This window comes from Lissotriton helveticus, chromosome 6 (assembly GCF_964261635.1).
Source record: "Lissotriton helveticus chromosome 6, aLisHel1.1, whole genome shotgun sequence".
Classification (NCBI taxonomy): domain Eukaryota; kingdom Metazoa; phylum Chordata; class Amphibia; order Caudata; family Salamandridae; genus Lissotriton; species Lissotriton helveticus.
The window spans coordinates 1,894,871,705-1,894,898,458 of record NC_136067.1 but is presented as its reverse complement, the minus strand read 5'-3'; the positions used below and the strand labels follow the sequence as shown (position 1 = coordinate 1,894,898,458).

The window sequence follows — 26,754 nt, the reverse complement described above, 5'->3', positions numbered from 1 at the left end:
GAGCGAGGAGGACTATTGCCATGGCATTTCGCTCCAGATAAACAACAACAATAAGAAAGTACCCATCATGAAAAAAAGCGTCATATTAACATAAAAAGACTAATTTTCACTTATAATGTAGACCCCAGCGCTCGGCTGACGTCTGGACTGTTATAAAAAGATTTGCGAGTCTATAATGGGATATACGCTAGGAGCATGCTACGTTTTGACTAATATTTTCCCTTTAGCCCTCAAGCTTATGGGGAAGCATGGCCAAATGAGCATTGCATAGCGGGACTCTTCTCACTTCCTTCCTGAGGGATACGGGATGGTGTAAAGAAAAAACCAAGGCATAAAGCTATCTATAACGGAAAAGGTATTAGGTTCAGGAGCTGGGTGGGTCAAACATTTAATAAGTGTCCAACGTAGTCTAAATAACCTGCCAAGAAATTCTCTGAAAGGATTCAGTCCGTACGAACTATTGTTCGGGACTAGAATGATGATCAAAGATCTTGATAGTCAGACTTCAGTGGTTAAAGATAAATGCTTTGATATCAAAGATCGTTTGGCTATTTTACAGGACTTAAATGAAACAAGGAAAGACCTGAGCAACATAAAGTTGAAACAGCAGCCAACAACCACTAAAGAGAAACCACCTGTCCCAGCAAGGCCTGTCTGGATTCCAAAAGTCGGGGATCTAGTCAGAGAAAAGATCGCGGTAAAGAAGGAATTTGGGCCTTCTTACAGAAAAGCAGTTCCTGTCTTGTCTGTCAACGGGACAAGATCAGTAGTACTACCGCCCCTTGCTGGTAAAAAGGAGAACCGAGTTGTATCCATCAACCTGGTAAAACCACAATCATGTGGCCGATAACAAACAGTAGGCCAAGTAGACTCCCAAGAAGTAGTAGAACACCAAAGTTTGCTACGAATACAGAGGTTCAAACTGAGAGACTAATCCCATTCGAAAACTCTACAGTAAATCAACAAGGACTATGCAACAAAGCAATGGAACTTAAACCTCTTAAAACCCAAATGAAAACATTTAGCCAAGACACACCGATCTACAATGCAGTAACAAATGACTATGCTGATGAAACAAAGCAAACTCCAAAAGCAAAAAGTAATCCAGAAGCAATTGGAACAATTGACAGAACAGCATCCGGCTACTTCATCAACTTCGATGATTTCTCTGAAGATCTGAGTGAATCTGAGAAACAGCCATCAACAAAAACTTTTAAAGATAAAGCTAAGGAACTTTTTCAACAACTGAAAGAAACCTATCTGATTTCTCCATGCATTGAAATTTGGGTGGCATTAGGTGCATTTATCCTCATACTTTGGCTCATCATGGTACTATGCTTGGGACATTTCATTGAGGGAAAATATGCAACAATGGACACAGCAAGCCAGAAAATCAACTTGGTCCTTAAACCACACACATCTTCACATGTAGAGAAAAGAGAACTTTCTTCAGTCAACTTCACAGCCAACCCTATACCCGGCGGGGTAACATGGGACAATACTGATTATGAAATCTATGGTCCGGTTGAAATCCTGAAGTATCCACACCAATTCAAGATCTCATTGAGTGACTTTGTAAAACCAAGCACATTTGCTGATGATTGGGACTTTGAAAATATTAATGATATGAACCAGCCATGCCGGGACGCCGAAACTGACAACGGTAACCACAGCACTGTACCCACCTGTAACAAATATAACCAGGGACGGGTAGCTCTTTGAAATACCAGAACTGTTTTTTCGGACAAGACCTACAAAGTCCACGATATAAAGAAAAGATAAGGGAAGAGAGATACTCCAAATGGTTTTAAAGAAATAGGCTGGAATAAAGAAACGACCGAAAAATATCAGTGCGACCACAGAGGGATCTTACAAAAGACAACTTACCGAATATACTCGCAGCGCCCTGAAGAAACTCCTTGGTAGGGAGTGAAACGCGTTGGCTGATCTCACTACTTATTTTATTGATATGCCTTTTGTTGCTGAACAAAGATAAATAAAGAACAATTCTCTACTTATTCTATTTGGACTCTCATTTTGGTGCGCCCCCTTGAGTATCTAAAAAATTAATGATATGATGTCTGACCTAGTGATGTCTGCTAAATTTACAGAACATGATTATTTGCAGGGTTCGTCTAATTATGATCAGATGTTCTGCTACAACCACTATGGTAACCATTATCTACATAAATCTGCACAACCTAGAAATGTTTTAAATTACAACCAATGGGAACATTGTGCTACTCCTCCAAAAGGTAGCTCGAAAACATTTTATGATAAATATTCATACTTTTCAGGGTTTAACACAAGTAAAGCAGAAACATTTTATTTCAAATTGTCAAATAAAGACCGGTATGAAGACCATGCTTACAAACACAAAATTGATATATTCAGATTCATTTTTTGAGCAAATGAATACATTTGGTTTTGATTTCTGGAACAATAATATTGAAGCAAAAACTATTTGGGGTACAAGAGAGTGGCAAGTACAAGGTATAGAATCATTGTTTAGAGCCTGCATGATCCCAGAACAAATTATATTTTTGAATGACACTATTCAACAAACTACCTGTCTTGGCTTAGCCAAAATCAAAGATTTAAACAAACCGTCTATTCCAAAGCCAACAGTGAACAGTAATAGCTCAATAGATGTTGAGATAGACGTAAACCATATATTAAACCAAAACAGAACACAACCTGAATGGAAACAATGGTTGATCTGGCCCACAGATACAAATAACTGTCAAAACAGATTCCTGAACAAAATACAGGGGTTCACATTGACCAGGCCAGACCCTAGATATTCCCAAAGACAACATCCAGGGATAGTAACCACCTACAGTGTGGGCAAGCTCTGCCTTCAATGGCTACAAACATCCACACTGGCAGAAATTAAGCAACACCTAACTTTACTTACAGAAGGTGCTGACTTGCGTGATTTCATTAAGGGACCACGCAAACAGCGTCAAAAACGTTTCATAGCGGCCTCTATATATGCAGCATATAACGAAGCCTGGAAAGAAGCTCAAATTGAGACAGCAGAGAAAATACGGGAAATTGACCGTATTAATTTGGAAAAATCACTTTCTGTGGTGGACAATGGGTTAATGACTCTGTCCTCCAGAATATATTCTCTGGACAGCATTGTGTCTTCACCAATCGATATAATATCGCAAGACTTACTGATGTTACAACACGGTCAGTCGCAATTGCGTTCTATTGTACAGCTTGGCTGGACGTTACAAAATCTGCGTTCAGGCTATGTGCCTTGGCGTTTAATCAACACAACGTCATTATTTAATATCTTTAACCTTACTGATAAACAAATCAGTATGGCACAAAAGGGTGCTGATTATACAATCCTGAGCATTGAGAAACTCGAGAGATTGCCATTGACAATGTCAGAACGACCTGTCATTGAATGGATAATACATGGGATAATTAATATTCCGATATCAACTTTCAGGTTTCAATACTGCCAAAAATATATACAGGCAGGCCGGTATGAAAGGTTGGGTAAAGGGTACATTAAGTCAACATGGAACTTGCCCTATACACACGCATGTGTCAGTAATAAAGGCCAGAAAGTGTTTTAGTGGCAATAATTGTGCAAGGTCACTAAGCGGTACACTTCTGTGTCAGGGTATTAGTTTGCATGGAGCCTGTGAAGGGACTTCAAATAACCTTTCATGTTACCAGCTAGGCACACCTGCAACACAAATAGAACCATTCTTTAGGAGGCTCTCGAACGGGAGTTACATTCTAATAGTAGATCGCAGATGTTGTAGTTTGCTGCCCGGAAAACCTTATCTCATAACTGTGACTAAGAAGGTCATGTGCTGTGAACGAGTATTGTTCCCTAACGATTCTCCAGACAGGGAGGCAAGGTTATGGCCCAGCTTGAAAGTTGCTTCTATTCGAATGGATACTTTAAGCAGAATGAAGACAGTGCTCCTACAGACGCCGACCAGGCAGACGTCATCTAAAGAAACGTATGATCTCCAAGTTGCAAGGACAACGGCAGAGATTCATTCATTGTTATCAACTAATTCCCCCATACATTTCGCAGAAATACTGAACGAAATCTTAAATATTTCTGATACCAGTGGTGTCTCAAGTGTATTTAAGACAGTGTTTTCATGAGCTTTAACACCATTCAAAGCCATCCTGGGTATTTTTCCTGATTTTGTCCATTCCATTTTTGGCGGACTTCCTCTCCTATTGGGACTAGTGGCAGGTATCCTATTTTTGATCCTGTTGCTTCACTATGGCAAACCGTGTCACAGACAAGACACCAGCGACGATGGAAGAAACGATACTAGCCATGCGCTACAGGGACCGCATAACTAAAGTCCTTGGACTAGCCCGGCTGAGAGACCTCAACATGACTTGGTTTCTTTCATTTAGACCCTTGTGGCAACGTTGTGTTATGCCTGTATTAAGGTGCTTGCTATGCGGCGAAGAATGCGTGTTGGACACCTGTCTGACACTACAATCGGATGTGCCAATGGACGCAGAAACATTGTTGGGTCCGGTAACGGCTCATGCATTGTGCTGTCCCCAGCGGCTACCAATCCTGATGACGGCATTCGTGGAGGCTTCACCACTACGATTAAGGGGTAGTGAAGTACAAGATGAAAGCAGCATCGATCAGGTACGACCTTCTGTCAGCTATGCTGGTCGTAACATCAATGAAGGCAATCATGCTCAAGAATGCATGGTAACAACTTTTTCCGAGTTAGTGGAACTTTCGCAAGAAACTGTTGACAGTTTTTTCAACAGTCTAAATGATATGATGTTTTAACCCGAGCGGAAAGAATGACTTTGAGCAAGCTAGCACACGGCGTTCCTCACATCCTGAATTTGGCCTTCAAACTTTAAAAAGCGATATGAAAATTTTTTCTCATCAGTTTTCAGACAGCGGGAACAATTTTTTTTATTACAATCCAAAATATTTACAAAATTTTGAGACACTTATCTTCTGCTTAAGGTAGAACTATTCTTAGAGAACTAAATTTCTATTATTAGATACTCTAGAGACTTTAGCTACCATCTAGCATGTTCATAAGTATTTTATGCTTTGTGATGGAATGGTCTCGCAATTTTTCTTCTGTATTAAGAGCCATTTCATGTGTAAATTTCGCGTTTTCATTTATGCTGATTTAGAAATATGCGTAACAGATTTTTCATTGCTTGAGTGCATATAGTAACTATTCGCATCTTTTTCGTGTATTTCACATTTCCAGTTTTCGAAATACATATGATTGTATTTTTGGGTGGTACGGTATACACATACACTACTAGTTTTTTTACTATGCCTAGATTTGTAAATATGGACATAGATTACGTTTAGTGGGTGTGATGTATTTCCTATGGGTACTGTATCGATCCCCCTATTCCTGACCTTTGTCTGGTTAATAAGTAACTAGCAGCCATTCAACGGTGCAAAAACCCGTTATCTGATTAAGCCACACCACGGCACAGACGCGCGTTATCTGATTAAGTCATAACGCATGCCATCTAATTAGGCAAACGATATTCCTCCAGCCCCCTGATAGGCATACGGAGTTCTCAAAACAAATCAAACCTACAGCGACCTGGGAAATCCCCGCAGCCATTGTTTTGATTTCACCGAGAACTTCAGTAAAGAATGTACTAACGATCAGTTCGTATGACATCCTTATTGACGTATTTATGTCCATCCTTACGTCAATCTCGGCACCTTTCAGGTATAAATATTACCGACATTGCCTTAAGCAAACACACGCGGTGGTGACGAGATTGGAGCAGCGAGACTTGCCGAGGAGCCCAGCTGAGAGCGAAGCCCACAGACGCTGCCCCTCCTTCCTGACGCGCTGAGAGAGAGACGCTGCTTTTCTCCTGCCGAGAAATCCAGCTCCGGCGCTTCCAAGCAGCCCTCGCAGGCAGCTGGAATATCAATACCTGGGATAAGAGATACCAGCCCTCAAACCTTCTAGATCCCAGGTACAGAACTGAATAACCCCTTGCAGAGAATTATTGAGTCAGTCCCTTGGCAAAACAAACTTAACTTAAACTGCTACTTATCTACTCCCGCCCACGTATTAGGCTTAGGTCAGGTACACTGGGGTAGGCGTGGTTAGAAGCACCAGTTGAGTACGATTAGTCAATGTATGTATGTATGTATATATTTTATCCATTTTAAATATCATATGGCTTAGAAACCATATCAATGCTTTTACAGTATTATTTTATAATTCTGTCTTTACTGTATGCACTTTACTTAACTATAAGTATTGCAATAATAGTGATCCATTTCTCTTGTACGAGAAAAGAGACTGATCAATAAATAACATCTTTTATTGAACATGCCCATCTCTTCCTTTCTCTACAAACTGGTGAAACTAAGAATGCACTGAACTGACTGAGTAAAATAAGTTGTCTTTTGTTTTCACACGACTCTAGAGATACACTCTTGATTAGGGGAGAGCAAAGTTGTCCTGTTCTATGGTTGTCAGAAACTAAATCCCTTCTTGTCTATCCAGGGAGGTTCAGATCCTCCTTGCCTATTCGAGAAAGTTTCTAGTGAACTCTGAGCTAGCTGGCAAACACAAAACTTTAAGTCTAATATCGTCGGTAGAAGACCTAGTTAACCTCTGCCCTAGGTCTATACTATTGAAGATATTATTCCAATGCGCAGAGCCTATTGGGATAATAGGAACTACACTACAGGATGACAGCTGGTGCTTGAGCTCTAAAATAGCAAATACGTGGTATTCTAATTAAAGAAGATATTGGCCTTTTCAGTACAAGTTTTCCCATATGTGTCATGGTATTCACATTGTACAAACATCTTTCCCTATAAGGATATCCTCCTTTGACTTCATTCTCCTTCTTCATGTATCCTCCAGCTGTGCCCCTTTCCCTTAGCTGGATATAATAACATGACCTTGATTTTACTTATCTTATAATTTTTTAATGTTGGCAAAAAAACAACTGCCCTCCATGGGTCAGGTGCCCATTTATAACGTGCAACTTTATTTGCTATTTTTTTATACCACTGTTCATTGTTTTATATATAAGAACGGAAATGCAATGCAACTGTGCAGCAGAAAGGTGGGAGCCATTAATTACCATGTACACACGAAGAGGCTTAGGCCTTATAGAAACTTGGTGCCCGTTAAGGGCAGTTCCCTCAGTCCGCACCCATGCATCTGGAAGACATCGGTCCCCCAATCCTGTGATGTCTACTTGTACACCCACTTCATTTGTAAATTGTACTTTTCACACTTGTGTATTAATCTATGCCACATTAAAGAAAGGGGGATTGGCCCATCTCTAAAAACTTGCAATTTCTCTTTAGGTTATTAAAAATACAATTAACCACAAGCTATCTCTGCCCTCTAGTGTTTGCCCACCCCACCATGATCCACAACAACATCACTTTACTGATCCAAGTCAATCGGTGTGTGCAAAATATCGCTAGGGTGGAGTGTATTTTAAGCCAATAATATTTGATAATACGGCAATCGCTAATAATGATAGACTATACCTGTCCGGGTCCGCACAACATTTGCATGTGGAACTCTTTGCCCTACCCATCCTCTAGAGCCTGTCTGGACTATAGTAAATCATTTGAAAATAATACAATTAGTTTAGTCCTAGATAGGTGGGGGTGCCAAGTGCACACGCAGCTACCTGGCCTCTTGCCACTCTTCATCACCCTTTTCCTACTCCCGCAGAGTCCGTACCCCTCATAACGGATCTGGAGTGTTAAGGAGGGACCTATAGAGTCTGGATATTAGTTTGCGACGTAGAGACTCTCTCATTAGCTTAGATTCAAGCAGGTTGTATTCTGGCACCACCTTCAGCTCTCTGATATGTATCCAGGGTGTGTCGGAGCTGGAGATATCTGAAAAAACGAGATTTATGCACTTCATACTCATTTTCTAAATGGTTGCAGGACACAATATGATGAAGGTTCCAAATATCTTTTAATCTGGAAGTACCAATTAAATCCCATTGGTGGAAACCAGGTAATTGCTCTACTAACCAGCTGCCGACCCACAGAGGGTTCTGGGCAGGGAATTTTCCAAGTCATAAAAGATATGGCCCAGGGCTGCTCGCCTGCACAGCAACAGGCGCCTTGTAACCTGCGGAAGCAAGCGTGGGGACTGCCCTTCATGTAGCAGACCTAGAACCCCTATTTCTTCAAGTGCATCGAACTCCTGTTGCCAGAAGGAATCAGACCTGTTGCTAAATAGCCAATCTCCGATCGACATCATCTATGCTGCCCAGTAAAAGAGCATGAGGTCATTGTCCTCTAAATGCTGCCTTGTGTGTGAAGTGTGCACTTGATAATTGAAACTCTAGGGAGCTTACCAGCCCAGATGAATTTTGAGTCGAATGAGTGCAAGTCCCGGAAGAAATGGATGGGAGGCTATATGGGTCATTCTGCAAAGTGTATAAGAAACAGGGCAGTATGGCCATTTAATAAAGCTCCACTCTGCCCATTAGTTTAAGGAGCAATGGGTCAGAGGCTTCGAAATAGTCACCAAGGTGCCTTAATATTGGGCAAATATTCACTTTCCTTGACTATGTGCTCTTTTTAAAGTCCTTGATAGTGTGCATTGTAAATACTCAGACATGTATTGTACTTTTGCTGCTCCATAACTCGCCCCTCCCCCCCCCCATTTCCTTTAATTGTCAGCTTTGGACTGTGCCACCATACCCATCTCTTTTACAGATCCCTAACTATTTTGCTGTTCTATATTTCTGCCCCTGCATCCTCTCTTACAGCCCCCGACACTCGCTTTTGGACACATTCAACAGGTTTCAGTGTACTATGCAAGTATTCCATCTGTTTTAAGGTCTAATTATCTGGAAAACCTTAGAACGTTTGTTTTAGGATCTGGACTGCACAACCACATTTCAGTAATTGCTGTCTGTAAAGCTCCACAAACTCTATTGTGTTATAATTTTGGTGTTTTTTTTGGTCTCCAAGCTGTAATGATAAAAGATTTGACTGGATGTGCAAATGTGCCCTCCTAATGACCCATTCTGTTCCCTAAAGCGATCAGGACAGCATCTCTGAAGACTCCTCAGATGTGGAGGAATGCCAGGAATATCCGGTATGACATTTTACTTTTATACATGAATGAAATCCTAACTCTGTTGGTGTTGAAGAAATGTTTAATTTTGTTATAGTACAGAAGACGCTGCTGGTGACATTCTGTGATGTATATTGACCTTGTATCTTGGTTACTAATCCTAAAGTTGAGAGGCTGTGAGTCCTTATAACTGCTGATTATTGCACAGGAACCTCCCTTAGAGCCGTGGCCTTGTTGGGGAGGAAGACTAGCTGTTTGATTTGTCCCTTGCAGTGGATCCTACTTCTTGTCTCCTTATTAATTTTGCCGTTAATTTGCTTCTCACCTATTGAAGAAAGTCATCCTCGGTCTCCTAAAATCTCATCTCGCAACGTGCCAGAGTGTGTAAAGTATGGCAGCCTCATTGAACCTACTCACCTGGATCCACTATTTGATCCGGCCATAGACTTGCAGTCTTTTAAAATGCTTTTCTTGGTCTACTAATTCGGCTTCTGTCACAACACTATGTACATATCTGCTTATCTTTTTTTTTCGGCCTGGCTCTCGGTTTGTGTTGCAGTTCTTAGGTTCTTTCTGTAGAAATGAATTAATGTTTTCTTTGCTATGTCTGACTCTACAATACCATGCAAGCTTGTTTACTAAAATAGGGGTTTGCCAAAAGTTTTTTAAAAAAACATAGTCTCTTTCCAGTCCCCAAGTCTTTATGTGCTATTTTTGTTTGTCAGTCATCTCCTCTTTCTTGCATCTTTTCCCCATGTTACCAGTTTATTCCCTTCTCAGTGAATACTTCTAGTTTATTTTAACACTGTCTTTTACTTATTCATGAATAGCAATTATCATTCACCTAGCATACAGTATTCGTTTTTGTAAAGTAAGTTCTCCATCATGGTATACACTCTAGATTTTCTGCTAAAAAGTGGAAGTCTGATGTGCATTTGTAAACACCAGACTGCTTTCCATTGACAATTTGTTTCATGTCCTGTGCTGCCAAAGATAAGATGATTAACTTTGAGCATGGGCTTGGTTCCTGCTTTGTACTTTGCTTCATTTTTGGATCAGCTTTCAAAATCTGCGTTTATTTCCACACTCAAACACTTTCTTTCCATGCGAGTGTGAAACATAGTTCAATATAGTTAAACAACACACTGAGGTTTGGGAGCATTGGAATCACTGATCTCATCTTTAGCTGGATAGGAAAATATTAAAATAATATTACCATGGAAGTCATACGGTTTGGAAAGGCATAATCTAAAAAAAGCACCTGTCCAGTATGTTGATATCGGAACGTTTAAAAAAATTTATCTAGATTTTCCTGATTAAGATTTTGCTGCATTGTTTTTATTAATTTTTCAGAGATGATGTTGTCTTTCCATTTTCAAAACTAAGCCCACAGTGCAGGAAATGTTGGAATAAATGGCAGCCAAATATCTTCGCTTCTGTCCTGAAGGTGTCTTAATCTGCTCCTGGAATGGCGAGCTTTATAACTGAGTGCCATATAAATAGCTGCTCTAGCCAGGACTACAATCACATTTGCAAACAAAATCATAAATTAGATCTACTTCAACTTAAGGTCCTTAGTTACAGATTCAAATGCTCACAAAACAAAGATGGTTTCTTGTTTCTGATTAAATTAATTGATTGTAAGTATGTCCTGCCCCGCATTTGTGAAACATGTCGGGAGTTTCTCTATTATAGATAAGCATGAATGATATTATGTTAGACCGTATGCTGTAAATGTGTAATTATGTTTCTCACTTTCTTGCTCCGCCAGGGTATTATTTCACAATTATAAATACCCAAGGCTCCTCAAGAAACAAGACATTTGAGAAGGTAGTTTGGAGTGTCGCTGGTAGAGCACACATATCTTTTATTAATTATACTGTCCACCTTAGATTAGGAACATCCAGTTACTTTTTTTGTGTGGATATAATTCATGCAACAAACTACTTTCATGAGGAGCTGGTTTCCCTTTACTAATTACCAGACTCGTTTCTGGACTCCCGGCTTCAGCAAGAGTGAACCACATGTCCAGATTTGCCCATCGTATGTAAAACCTATTTTTACTAGAAAGGTGCTTGCGTATATCTCGGTCTGACGGATGGTATTTTTACTACTCTCTATGCCTGAGACTACTCTAGAATAAGGGTGCTTGAGCAGCAGTTTTGGTAGTCGATTAATGATGCTTTTTATTTAGAACTTTCCCCATTCTTTAATGATTAACATACCAGAGACGTGAGTGTGCATGATGGATTGCAGGTGCATAATGTTTACGTAGCTAATCATAACTGGGGACATTTAAGTGGTTTTCAGGATCTGGATCATAACTATAGCATTCTTTCAATGGGAGAAGCACAAAAAAGAACATTTAACAGCACATTGAACATTCTTATCATGACAATTATGTTGGATCCTAAATTGTGTGTTTTGAGTGATCACTCTGCTATTTTGCACCTGTAAGAGGTAAGGTGGGCTTAATATTTTGATGTCTTTTGCCAATGTGTGATTTTGTATATTTTTTTTGTATACAGTTGTCCAATCACTTGAACACCTCTTTGGTCTCCTTGTATCGGAAAGGGAATCCTGATTCTGCTCCAGGTACTCCCTCTCGAGTCGGATCTTCTACCACTAGCACCCCTGCACCATTGGAGACTGTCAAAAGTGAAAAGGCCCTTTCTTCAAGCACCAAGACGTCTAGAGGAGGATGGTTTATCGACAAAACTCCCAACAGAGGCAGAGAAACAAGTATTCTTATTGATCTAAGTGAGGAGGAAAGAGAAAAATCCAATAATGCAACTGCTCAGGTAAACACACATTTTACTGTTGAGGTATGCCTTGTTTCAGATAGGTGGCCTGTGGCATACGAATGGTGGGACCGCCTGCATACTTTTGTATGATGCCCGGTAGAGCTACCTCGCTTGCTATGGGGGAGATTGACTCTGGGCTCCCTCCTTTGACTATCACCTACCCAGCCGGACTTCGGACTAACGATCCCGCGTCTCTCCTGACCTTACCTTCCCCCTCTCCCTTCCCCCAACCCTCCCCCCTCTCCGCTCCTACTCTCTCCAGTTTCTGTCCTCTGCCATCACATGCCCTTGCCCTTTGTCCCCACCCTGTTTTTCTGTGAACCTCTTCCCTCGCCACTTGAAACTGAACTATTTTGTCTGATGCCCGATGGAGCTACCTGGTTTAGCTATAGAGGAGATGGGCCGTGGATTCCCTCCTTGGTCGTCACCTACCCAGTCGGTCTTTAGACAGACTTCCTTTCGTCTCCACGGTTGTCTCTTCCCTTATCCTCACTTTCCCTCCTCCCCTACCCCCCACTACTCTCCCTCTCCTTTCTCTCCTCCCCTAATGTATTGCTGATTGTTTGATATAATGTTTACTTGTTGATCTTTTTCTGGTATATTGTTGAACCACATTGTTGCACTTCCTTTCGTCTCTCCTCTCGTCTCCTACCGCATCCTCCCTCTATTTATGTCTCTCCTTCCCTCCTCTCTCAATGTACTGAGACTAAACTATTTTGTCTGATGCCCGATGGAGCTACTTGGTTTAGCTATAGGGGAGATGGGCCGTGGATTCCCTCCTTGGTCGTCACCTACCCAGTCGGTCGTTAGGCAGACTTCTTTTCGTCTCTCCTTATTGTCTCTTCCCTAGCTCCTATCCCCTCAATCTCCCCCCTTGCCTGCTACTCTGCCTACTCCCTGTCCTTTGTGCCCTATGACTAAGCACTCCTCCTCCCTTTGTTGGGGAAAGATCCAATATTTATACTCTGGCGTCTCAGTGAACCCGCTGAGTGAGTCCACTGCGCCAAGGGAGCCACTCACACTTGAGGTATGGTATGGCATCCCTTGCCAAAGCACTCCCTCTCCCCTTTTTGGGGAAGGATCCAGTGTGTAAGTCTTGGAGTCTCAGAGACCCCTCTGAGAGAGTCCACTGCGTAAGGGGAGCCTCTCCCAACAAAGATAGGGAAGTGATACGACTTCCCCTGGGATCACAGCTTACTGGACTTTGGACGTTGCCTTGACTCGTCAACCGGTTTGTGTCCCCGTCACCCTTCCCCCTCCTCTTCCCATGCTGTGTCTCTCACCCTCCCCTCCTCCCATGCTGTGTCTCTCACCCTCCCCTCCTCTTTCATTATCTGTCTACTTCCCCCGCTCCAAACCCCCTCCCCTGAATCTCTCACCTTGCCTGCTGTTCCCCGTTCGTATTTGTGCTTATTGTTTATCCCTACCTTACAAGTAACTATGTTGCCATGCTCTAAGAACTGTGTAACCTTTGTAACAATGTAACCTGTTACTATGATCTGATTCTCATGTAAAGCACTCTGATACCTCCGGGTCTAGCTAGCGCTATATAAAACTTTTAAAATAAAAACAAATAAAAGACATATCTTTGCATCAAGCAATCCCTTGCATTTCCATGACTACTTTACCCCGTGTGAGTCTAGATACACTGGCCTCCCTGCTGCACTCATTCCCTCTGGACTTATTTGACTCTTTCAATATGATTCAAGGATCAGCAGTACATCCACAGCATCGCTACTGCTGTGCTTAACTTGCAGCCCTTGATAATCCGAGTCATGTGCATCTTAGAGTTTGCAGAGGGGATTACACTTTGCTGATTGGAGTACACTGCACCCCAGGCCACCTATCTGACTACAAGCAACCTTTCTCACCTTACCTCAAACCAGTCCAAATATTTTAGATATCAAGAACTCACCTCATGCCTCGATGCCAATCCCTGCCTCACACCACTCTCTTACAGTCCCTGCTTATAACCAACAACTTCTTGTCCAAAATCACTCTCATTCATTTAGCTGGGACAACCTCCAGTGTTGATCTCTTCTCTCTTACTGACTTTACTTTCACATCCAGTCCACTTGAGCTTTTCCTCTTTCGCTCCGCTGCTGGATACACTTGTGTCCCCCTCAAACTTCTGTGCTTATCAGATTGTCCTTTTCAGAAGAGTACCATCCACCCTGTCCTTTAAAGATCTGGCTTCTTCAACCATATACACAAATTGCTAAACAGCTGAATGTATCTCCTTACTAAAACTCACAATCTTCCAGCAGCTGTAGCTCTGTCTTGCTTCTTTCACTTCCATAAAACTCTAGAATGACAAGGTTTCAAGCATCTCACACTCTCAGTATGTTGCTGCCGCTCCATTCAGATTTTCATAACTCATCTTTTCTGAGACCAATACCTCTCCTGCAACCTTTGACACAATTGACACACCTTATAAAGAACCACCCTGGTTATCCTCTGTAGTATTCACCAGGCTTTTCTCTTGTTTTTGATCGTTGGTATCACTTGTCAACTCTTGCTCTGCCAACTCTCCAAGCACCTTCTGGTAGGTGTGATCCAAGGTGATTTTTCCACCCACCTGTTTTTCTTTCCTACGCAATTCGTTCGGGCTTCTGCTGCAAAAGAAGTGTTTTTTCAGCATGAATGTTTTATGGATTCACATACTGTGCATTATTCGGTTACGTAGTGGTTGGGCTCAGAAAAGTATTATTGATCTCCCTCTCCCTCTCCTCCTCCCTCTCCCCCTCTTCAAGGGCGTTCTCGACCATTTGGGGTTAAACCCCTCCTTGTGTGACCACAGATATATTCCCAAGAAATCCCTTGACGCAGTTACCATCTCCAGATTCTTTGTGCTGCCGTTGGGTCTGGAAGCTTAAAGGAGAGCTCCGGAATCGAGGACGAAGGAATTGCAGGAAGAAAATATTTTATTTTCCCACCGAAAAACACCATCGAGGAAAGAGGATTGGCGGTGAGCCATAGGAAGAAGAGTCCACTGACAATACATTGAAAAACACCAAGGTGAGCAGATAGACTTAAGAAAACCACGTGGTTGTAGAATGTGAAAGGGGCATTAAACATACCCCCTTTAGATTCTGCCCCGGCGTGCTCAGAGTCCCTGCCCAAAACCATCGAGACAAGGCAGAAGCAGAGGTGGGCACACTACGCGATGGCATCGCCACAGAGAAAGTAAAAGACCTGGGCCTGGAAGTGATGACGAAGACATCCTGAAAACGGAGGAAGCGCAAGGAGAGGAGCCAGAGCTCAAGGAGATCCTCGAGAGGCAAACCAGCAAGAGCCACAGACTAGTGGTAAGGAAGGAACACAGACTAAAGGTAACCCCTCAGAGCAGAGACTCAGTAGCACCAAAGACCTCAGACTTGCAGAAACCAGCAATGACGTTGAAATTGTCAACGCCAGAGGGCAGAGTGAAACCCTAGGAGCCACATGGATCCAGGACATGGGACACACATGGAGCCAAACCCTCAAAACCTGCTTCAATTACTAGAGAGGATCAAAGGCATGGGAGGGAGACGATGAAAGCCAGCTCAACGCCCTCTGCAAAAGTCCGCTTGATGCCATCCGCAAAGACAGGAGCCATGACTACGTCGAAGAGCATTCGGTGTCGACTCTGAAGCAACGAGTCTCCCAACCTCTGTATCAAAAAGTTTGTCTGCGTAGACGTCAAAACAAAGAGGCGAAGCAGAGTTCGGCGAACAAAGGAAATTGATTGAGGTAGAGAGGAAAAGTAAACATCTTGAGGCTGAACTTGAAGCCATAATTAAAAAGAAGGTAGGGAATTAGATGACTCCTTACAGGGCTACAGATCACATTAAAAAGGCAAGTGGGCACCGCCGAGACTGGCAGAGACCGTGGCAGGTGCCAGACAACGCAAGTAACTTAACCCCGCACCGGCACGAAGCTGACTAGCAGACTCCGAAGCGCTTCTCTCGAAGAACGGACTTGGGAAACGGGAGGCGCACAGCGGATCCGAGCTCAGGGCGGGGAGACACTCGGACGGCCTACGACCTCACTGTGAGCTGTGGGGGACGGACGGCGGACGACCCCACGTCCATGAAAAGTGCTGCACGCCGGAGGAAATAACTGCACCGAGGCAGACTAGCAGACATCGCCAGTTCTGGGGCTACAGCGTACTGCGCCACTGCGGCAAACACAGCGACATAGGGCTGAGGGCTGCTCAGATCTCCACAACCGCCATCAGCCGCCATTACCGACAGGGAGCGCAGAGCACTGGCAGACTAACAGCGCACCCACTTCGGGGCCCATAAACTCGGCAGAGACACTACATAGCCACTGCACGTCCCTATCTCCTGCTCAGCGACCTATATCCAGCGCTAGCCGCAATGAGTGGCAGAGGAACTAGAGGCCAGCAGGCCCCCAAACTGGACAAATTTGCATATCACAAAGACCCACCGGACAGCGCAAGAGGGGACCCACAGCGCACACCGCCCCAGACTATGGGAACGCATAAAGACACTGAACAGGTCACCCTGCAAGATGTAATGGCGACGCTAAAGATGATGCAATCATCAATGGGCACTATATCAACAGATGTCTCCCTAATATGGGCGGACTTCGCGAAAATGTCGGAAAGGCTAGTGACGGTAGAAAAGACGACCACAGGACTGGTGAAAGACACGTCTGAGCTTCAACGGAAGGTTCAACGCCTAGAAGACGACAATGCCGCACTGAAATCCAAACTGGACGATCAGGAGGGCCGCTCCAGACGCAATAACGTGCGCCTGGTGGGTTTACCAGAGACGGAAGGCGGCCCTGCCATGGACCTCTATATAGAGGATCTAATCCAAAATCAGCTACAACCCAAAGGTTTGTCAAACTTTTTCTCGGTCGAACGGGCCCACCGTGTGCCCGGAGGGAAGGCAAAACCAGGGGCCACCCCGTCCCGTCCTGATAAGGATCTTCAACTTCAGAGACCGGGACGCCATTTTACAAGCCGCACGCACACATCCGCCGATAAGAATCGACAACTCCGAAATTAACTTCTACCCAGACTACACGGCAGCGGTGGCTCAACAACGAAGGGGCTTTGTGAACATCAAAAAGGAACTGAGAGCCCGTGAACTAAAATACTCCATGCTTTTCCCGGCGAAACTGCGCGTCGAATCAGAGGGAAAGACGTGGTTCTTTGAATCGCCACAGAATGCCCAAGACTGGTTGGAGGGATGGAGGCCCGCCAGAGGACCCAGACATCGAGGCCAACAACGCGGAAACGACGAGGGAAGCCCAAGGATATCCGATGAGGCGGAATAGCCAGGGCGCAACGCAAGACGGATTTGTTGGACTCCTCCTGACATTGAACGGGCGGCACCAAAATCCCCCTTTGTTTTAGACCTGGAACTACCGAGTTCACTCCCAGCCTGTGTGAAAGGGTGGCGAACAGGGCGACCAGTAGAGTGAACATTTATCCACGGAAGCAGGTAACCAGCCATGGTTAGAGACTGACCGCAAGTACGTGGGCCCATGCAGGTAAGACTTTCTAAAATGGACAGACACTGCATGGTATCATTGAAGGAGGGGCTCGACAACGGACACAGAAGCCTCACCCCCACGAACATTTCTAAAAGTTGGGACATTAAGCACTCTGCTCAGTTGGGGAGGTGGAGGGTTCTTTATCCACCGGGCAGGGAGGCAGGGAGGGGGGACGAGGGTTTATGCATTTCACAGTTACCCTGTTTTTTGTTCTTAGTTAATGGCTTTGACACTTTCTTATGTACACATACAACATACATTCAGGCTCCTCTATATACACCTCGACATGTAGCCTCGACTGTGCCGCATTCTGGGGAGCCACTAGCGGACTCAACATTATGCCGCACCCACCTCAGGAACCAACCATTGAAGGGCCATTGGTCCGTAATGGATAATGACAGACATACAGCACCACCACGAACACAGCAGTCAGCCCCACAATTACACTTGGACAGAGCACATCATGACGGAACGAATGCCGCTGGGACTTGATCCCTCAAGAAGTAAATTGGTCTCCCCACCACTGACAATACTTTCCTGGAATGTGAATGGGCTAGGCCACAAAATTAAAAGAGGACTGGTTCTCCAGTACTTGAAACGTAAGGCACCGACAATAGCCCTACTACAGGAAACGCACCTGACAGGCATGACGACGAAGGCACTAAACCGATGGGGGTTTAAAATGACCACACATTCAGAGTTCTCCTCCGGCTCCCGGGGAGTTGGCATTTTAGTTAACAAGAGTGCCCCGCTGGTAATTCAAAAGACGTGGGCGGATGACCAGGGGCGCTTCGCAGCAGTCACATGTCAGTGGGAGGGACGAAGCTTTAATATAATATCAGTATATATTCCCCCAACACTTCACCAGGGTGCTTTCCACGACTTAGGGAAATTCCTGCTCGAGCTCCCAGAAGGGGACCTAATCATGGGAGGAGATTTTAACGCGGTGCTTGACACGGCGATAGACCGTCGACCCCCGCGACCCCCAGCAAAACCCAATCAACTTTTCAGAGAATTTCAGGATGCGATGGGGCTAGTGGACATGTGGCGACTGAAACACCCTACTGACCGCCACTATACATTTCACTCGGGAGCCCATAATAGCCTCTCCCGAATAGACTGTATACTAACGCTGGCGACTCCGCCTGAACGGGTGACCGCGATAGAACATTTACCGAGAGGTATATCAGACCACTCACCAGTGCTGCTCACCTACACTATACACCCCACGAGGCGGCAGAGAATATACCCTATTTACCCGGGTTATTTAAAGAACAACAACATTTTCAAAACTTTAGACACTGCAACCACACACTACTTTGAGGACAACCTGTCGTCAGTCAACTCTCCCTCAATCCTCTGTGAGGCCTATAAGACAGTCATTAGGGGGCAGGCCATCTCCACCATCACTAGACACAAGAGAGAAAAAAGGGAGGCAATAGAAGCACTAGAATCGGCAGTCTTGACAGCAGAAATGACCCATGCAGCAAACCCCACAGACGATACGGCGCACATGCTCAATATGGCATCGAGCGAATACAGAACCCATGCAGAAGAAATGGCTAAAATGAGGCACACAGACACGTTAGATAGAATCTATGAACTGGGTGACAAAACGGAAAATGCTGGCATGGCTGGAAAGGAAGGAAAGAGCAGTTGGTGGATAGCCCAACTAGCCCTACCAGATGGCACACATACTTCCTCCCCCCAACAAATAGTGGAGGAACTAGCCTCTTACTACGAACACATATACACTGCACGGAATAATGTAACAGAAGAAGATTGCACTGACTTCCTACACGACAAACCACTCACCACTATTACACAGGAGGAAGCACAGGAGTTAGAACGGGACCTAACAACTGATGAATTGGGAACGGCACTGGCAGCGTTACACACAGGCAGAGCAATGGGGCCGAACGGTCTCCCGGTGGAGTTATATAAAGCACTGGCACGACAGCTCATCCCTAATATGCTTTCCATGTACACTGACTGTCTATCACAGGGTACCTTGGCGGCTGATCAGCGATTGGCCACCATTGTCGCAATTCGTAAACCGGGCAAACCGCCCGACCTGACGTCTTCTTATCGCCCGATCTCACTAATAAATGCAGACGCGAAAGTATTGGCGAAACTGCTGGCACTACGCCTGCAACCATACCTCACAACATTAATCCACCCGGACCAGTCGGGCTTTATGCCCGGGCGGAACACATCACTTAATCTGAGACGTCTGAATGGGGTACTGCACCGCATTCCAGACCTCCGAGAGGAGACAGCCGTTCTTTCCCTAGATGCCACCATGGCGTTTGACCTAGTAGAATGGCCATTCCTCTTTGCAGTGCTCAGGAAAATGGGCTTTGGGCCCAAATTTTGCGGCTGGATCAAACTACTTTATACGACACCCCTTGCGCAAGTGGTGGCCAATGGCCATACGTCCCGTACGATTTCCTTAGGCCGCGGTACAAGGCAAGGATGCCCCCTGTCCCCTCTTTTATTCGCCCTCATTTTGGAACCGCTGGCGGTGATAGTAAGAACAGACCCTGTGGTCCGTGGGATCACCTGGGAAACGGGAGGGGAAGATCGTATATCCCTTTACGCCGATGACGTCTTAATATACCTTACGTCCCCGGCAACATCAATAGCAGCCCTCTTAGACATCCTCAAGAAATATGGGGCAGTTTCAGGATATACAATAAACTGGACGAAATCACTCTTGTATATACTAAACGGCCCACTGCCCAGGCTCCCCCCAGACTGTCCACTACAAATAGTACCCAGAGGTTTCAAATATCTTGGAATTTACGTGACTCCGCAGGCTTCCGTCTTCATGGAGGAGAACCTGCAAAAGCCCTTGCAGAGGCTCAAATCAGATGTAACTCATTGGCGCTCCCTCCCGTTGACATTGTTAGGGAGAGCAGCACTCTTTAAGATTCTTGCACTCCCACGGTTCCTCTACGCGCTACAAAACACCCCATTCCAGGTCCCAATTACTTACTTCAAGGCAATAGACGCTGAACTATCGGCCTTGCTTTGGGATGGAAGACCGGCACGAATAGCGAACTCAAAATTGATCCGCAGCTGGTATGATGGAGGGATTGCGCTACCGAGCGTCAAACTTTACTACTGGGCTTCACAGCTAACGGTTGTCAACCAATGGCTGCACGCTCCACACAATGACCCAGCGTACAGTTTGGATAGAACGCTACTCCCCACAGACCGATTGATGAAAGCCCTATACACTAATAAACAGCGTCATGCCCTTACTGGCCCTACTGCTCACACAATGAAAATTTGGCACGCAGCTCAGAGAGCCTTAGGCTGGGAGGGAGTGCTCACACTGGCCACCCCACTTTGGGACACGCGCCGCCTTGGTACCCTAGCAAACACTAAAGGATTTAGGCAATGGGACCTCCTAGGTATTTCAAAGATAGGAGACTTGTGGAATAGGGGCGACATGGTCACTTTCGAGGCTCTGCAGGAACGATACGGAATGGCGCGCACGGAGAGGTACAGATACACGCAAATCAGGCACGCCTTGAAAGGATCCATCCCACCAGGAACAACCCTAGTTGACTCCTCCCCACTAGAGGATAGACTCCTCACAGACCATCTGGAAAAAAAAGCAATCTCATTAACATATCGCAAGTTGGTAAACAATCTTCCAGACCCCACAGTGGTTCTTCGTAGTAAGTGGGAAGTGGAATTAGGAGACATCGCAGACGAAGATTGGCTATACGCACTTGCTTCGGCAAGAGATGCCTCTATCCCATCTCGACTAAAACTCATACAATTGAAGGTATTGCACCGGATCTATTATTCTCGCACCCTACTACATAAACTAGGTAACATCCCGGAGCCTGAGTGCCTGCGAGGCTGCGGACTCCCAGGAACGTACTTCCATATACTCTGGGACTGCCCCAGGATACAAACATACTGAACTGGGGTGCTGTTGGAACTATCAAACGCTAGCGGGGTGGAAATACAACTTGATCCAAGATGCAGTCTACTAAACATATGGCCACCCACAGATCTAAATCGGGGGCAACAAACCTGGGCAACACTGGGCATGGCACTAGCAAAACGTAACATAGCAAGAAAATGGGGGTCCGGGATTGTTCCCACAAAGGCACAATGGGGAGATGACATGGATATAGCGATGGTGGCAGAAAAGGCAGTATTTATACACAGGGGATGCCCCAAAAAATGGTCCACTACATGGGGCAAATGGAATGAGTACAGAGGGGACATATGTGAAGCACCACAGGAGATATTTGAACCGACAATAAGTCCATAAGAAGGGAGCGAGGATCTAACGCACGAGTAATAGATACAGGGGCCCGACTGGGGTAGGCAAGGCCACCAGACAGCTCACCACCATACCTTGATTTGGACGTCAGTGTGGCTCATACGAGGTCTTCCAAACATACATCTCGTGAGGTATACAAAGGGGGGAACGTGTCAAGAGGTTAGGGATATAATGTGGACATGTAAACGAGGTTATTATTGCCAGCATACACGGATTTCCAACTGTACTACACTTTATGAAACTTGAGGATGCCAAAGTATATTAACTGTATGTGAGAAAACGAATTTTACATGTATTGTCACACTAAAAAAGCCAATAAAATTGTTTAAAAAAAAAAAGCAAGTGGAAGTAGAGGAACGTGAAGAAAAAGAGCTGGAGCACCCTGCTACCCCAAAACTGCGTGGAGAATTAGATGAGTTATTCGACCTGGAGGAAGAGTAGCAAGAAGGCCTGTCGCAGATGGGAGAAACAACAGATGACTCGCAAGAAATCTTTGCAGACTCACCAGACGAAGGGGTTGGTGTCTTATCGATCAAAACCATTACCACCAGACAACATCACTGCATACAACACAGAGGGCTGCAGGCTCCTACGGAGTGCAGCAAATAAAGTGATTTTATTATAATTTGTTAGCATAAGCTTCCTCAATACAGTAGACCTGAATTGGGTATGATGCAGTAAATTATCCATATGTCAAATGCCAGCGGTCTGATCTGTGATTAAGAAAAATTACGACCAAGGCAGTAAGCCTGATGTACTTATTGTAAAATGCATATATCTGAAAGAGACAATTAGTTATGGATTCCTCACCTTAGTATTACCCCCAGGCGTCAGACTAGATCCGGATAATTTTTTTCCCCGTAGTACATGTGCACTTCGATAGGTGGCGTTGGTCGACTCCGCGTCCGTCGTTGGCATCGTGGCCTCCTGAATGACGTCGCAGTATCTACTTAGACGCCGCCCTTGCACTTTCTTTTTCCGCGCCAGCCAGCGCAGATTCGGAGAGAGCGGTACCTCAAGTCACTTTTTGACTCCGTTTTTTGCTACTTTTGTCAACACCTTTTTTGAGTCGATCGACTCCTGGTGCACGGAGGGATGTCCTGTCAGACCGGCTTCAAGGCTTATGACTCCTGTCACAAATTGATGTCGATCACAAACCCGCACCTCATGTGCCTTTGGGGCTTGGAGCGCGACCACGACCCGAAGTATGTGCTCCGACTGCCGGGCCATGAACCCGAAGTCTTTGCGGAAGCGGTCTCGAAAGCTTCTCGAGGCCCAGCAGTCTGCTCCGCGCCTTTCGAGGTCCTGGTCAAGAGGGAGGTTGTGTCTTAAAATAAGTCTAAGCACAAGAAGAAGGCAAAGAAGCATTGTTGCTCTTCGCGTGCTTCCTGTCGGTCGTCCGACGTGGGAAGCGGAAGGTAGTCGTCCGGTTCTGCCTGCAGATCCTGTTAGGTCGACTCCGGCCGTCCCTCCCATTCCGGGAGCTGGAGCAACCCCTGCCCAGCTTTGAAGGTTTTACAAAGACTTGCATTCCATTTTCGGGCAGCACGACTCCGCCGGCGTGCCCTCCGGCCCCGCCGACTCGGTTGTGGGCTCCAGGCCTTTGATGTTGGCAGCTTCGTACTCTGGCACCGCAGGGCCCCCCAGGATCCAGGCCTGGATCCGGATCTGTGTCGGTCGACTACGTCACACCTCCGCCAGCGCCGATTCCAGTGACGACACCCCCGCCGCCTCCCCCGCCGGTTGTGTCCCCAGCCGGCGTCGGCCCTGGCCTCCCTCTCAATGAGGACACGGAGCCGGACCGATGTCGCCCAACATCCGGACCGGCGTTGACCAGTACTTTTGTACCCCTGTTCTCCCCTGATGTTTCCTACTGCCCTGAGTGGCTACCAGGAGAGGGTGAGGAGGTCTGGGAGGGGTCACGTAGACCAGTTAGAGGAACTGGACTGGAGAGAGGAGTTGGGTGACGCCAGTGGTCTGGACACCTCCCCAAACCTTGGCATGCTTTCACCTCCCTACCGTGGCTAGGGAGGAGGGTGCCTCATACACAGTGGTGTTGTGTAGGGCAGTCGAGGCCCTAAACCTCAAACTTCCTACGGTGGCGGTCAGGACTAACCTCCTGACCGAGGTGCTTCAGCCAGCAGCAGCCTCTTCGGAGCCCCTGCTGCCGTTCAATGAGTCCCTCACAGACACTCTTTTGGGCACTTAGTCCAAGCCCAACACACGGGCATCTGTGGACAGGATGATTGCCGGACGCCACCGCCCGGCCCCGGGCGACCCCATTTTCCTCTCTTCTCATCCTACTCCTGAGAGCTTGGTAATCCAAGCCTCAACGTCCAAAGGTGCATTCCCTAATGCACCACCTGATAGGGAATCTAAGAAGCTGACCCACCTTGGGAAGAAGAGATTTTCTTCCTCAGCTTGGGACTGCGGTCAGTGAACAACGCATGTCTATTGGACCGTTATCCCCTTCAAGACTACCCCATCATCCATGCCACCTCAATTACATCGCATGTCAGAGGATCACCTGGCCCATCTCCAACAGGAAGTTACGGCTCTCTTGGCCAAGGGAGCAATCAAGTGCGTTTCTGCCCCATAAGTAGGTCGTGGTTGTAATTCCCACTACTTTCTTGTGCCCAAGAAGGACAAGGGCCTGTGTCCTATCTTGGATCTCTGGAACGTCAACCGCTTCCTCCGGAAGGAGAAGTTCAAGATGTTGACACTGGCTCATGTCCTGTCTGCTCTCGACCCTGGAGACTGGATGGTAGCGTTGGACTTGCAGGATGCTTATTTTCACATCCCCATCCTGCCGGCCCACCTGCGTCACATGCAGTTCACGGTAGGCCACAAGCACTTTCAGTTTACCTTGCTCCCCTTTGGCCTTACAAGCGCCCCTCGGGTGTTCACCAAAGTGATGACGGTGGTCACAGCTCCTCTGCGCAGATCAGGGGTTCCAGTCTTCCCCTATCTCGACGACTGGCTGTTGAAGGCGGGCTCGCCCCAGGCTGTCATCTCCCACCTCCAGACTATGGCTGACCTCCTGCATTCGCTGGGGTTCACCATCAATGTGACAGTCATACCGGATTCCCTCTCACGGTTCTGGACACAGCGCAGTTTCGAGCAGCGAGTCTGGGATATTCGGGCTATGATTCCGATTTTTCAGCCTCTATCCCCGGTTTCGATCAGAATGACCCTGAGGCTACTGGGCCTCATGGCTTCCTGCAGGTGGCATATGCGGGCTCTGCAGTGGGACCTGAAGTTCCTTGCACCACCTCCGAGGGCAAGTAAGGTACTGTGTTTATTGTGTGATGTGCAGGAACACAAAATAGTAAAACATTTGTTATTACCAATTGGATATCTCTGCATTTGTGGCTTCCAAATGTAAGCCAAAAAATAAAACATTTTGCAAAATGCCCTCTGAATCACAATAGTATGGGTAACCCCAAATTCATAGGTTTACAAATAACCACTGTATCAGTATCTGCTATACATTTCAGAAATACATAGGTTTCCTTCATACCCATTTTTCACTCTTTATATTTTGCTGCATGAATTGCACTATACTCCGTACACAATGAAAAAACATTTTAAGGTTGTTGGCTCTGGGTAACTCTGGTTCTTTGACAGCCGATAGACCCTTCTGATCGCTGGGATATATAATGTTTATCGGACCTAATGGTATATTGCTTTTGTAAATTGTTCATTGTGACAAGAAGTTACAGATGAAAACATTGTCACAAATTGCTGTTTTTGCCTGCTCATTTTCAATATTTTTTTCATTTCAACAGTTAGTTTCTTTGAAACTACCTTAAAGGATCTACACAAATGACCCATTGCTGAATTTAGAATTTTGACTACTTTTCTTCACTTTTCAAAAACCTATAGATTTCTAGGATTACCCATCCGTTTCACACCAGTGTTTACCACGAACTGGAAGTAAACTAAAAGCGCAAAAATTAAGATAAATGGGTTACCTCTTAGAAAAATGGCTGCTCTGCATGCTCCAGAGGGCTGGGAAGATGGTGGATTCAACACAGCAAACCTTTGTTGAAGTTATTTTTAGGAAACAACCACACACTTTCTTGTGCAGCAGTTTTTGTCCTAATTTTTCCCAAAAACTCAAAATATTGCTATATTTTGGCTATTTCTCAGTTTCCTCCAGTTTAATCCACACCCCCTGAGTATCCTTAGAATCCCCATGACGGTGGGAAAAAGGAACACAAATTTGGCAAGCATACCTTCTATGGAGAACATTTGTGACAGCCTAAGCGGAAGTACTCCAAATAGCCAAACAAGGGTTTTGACATTAGGGTTGAAAAACCTCCACAGTTAAGGAGTTAGTTATGCTCCGTGACCTTCCTTTCTCCTGGGCTGCTTGCTCTGGCAGTTGGTATTGTGAGGTCAGAACTCAACTGTAATAACTTATTACAGTTGAGCGGCTAAGGCATTTTTTTATGATAGGTGACTGTCGCCAATCATATATGGGATAAAAATACCGCCTGCCGTACATTATAAGGACATTACAAGTCATTGAGGAGTCCCATGACCTTTGAGGAATGAGGAAGAAGGCTGAGTTCCTTTATACGGTTATGGAACTGCAAGGTGACTTACAATAGCCTTATGTACAGCATGGGGATACTTTGTCCCTTATAATACATGATCACACCATCACCTTTCCCACAAACCACTAAATAATTGGTACCTAGCTCTTGTATATAAAGGAGATGGCATGTTTACAAACCTAAAGACTAAAAATAGTATGCACTTTAACAATGAAACTTGGTTGGCTTTTGGACACAATTATTGTCTGTTTGCTTTCTTCTGGACGTTAGTATCACATGAGTACTGCACTTTAGCTTTGTTACTGGATTGCTTTCAGCCATGAACATTGCACAAATGACTCCCAGTATAACGGTAACATCACACTTTCACTCATGTCATCACCACTGTCTAGTCTGTCAGTAGGATTTGTTTAATTGTGTTTATGCCAAATAGTCTTTCAAATGTCACTACATTCTCTCTATGCCGTTCTTGAATATGTATA

The 26,754-nt window shown here is 45.3% G+C and overlaps 1 protein-coding gene across 1 annotated transcript in view; it reads left to right on the top strand.

Annotated features, from left to right (window-relative positions):
* The window catches only part of NVL (nuclear VCP like), a 502,294-nt gene that overhangs the window by 74,696 nt on the left and 400,844 nt on the right, over positions 1-26,754 (top strand). The window contains exons 5-6 of the mRNA XM_078649847.1: positions 9,053-9,110; positions 11,618-11,890. Coding sequence (XP_078505973.1) covers positions 9,053-9,110; positions 11,618-11,890 — 331 coding nt within the window. The remainder of the gene's footprint in view (positions 1-9,052; positions 9,111-11,617; positions 11,891-26,754) is intronic.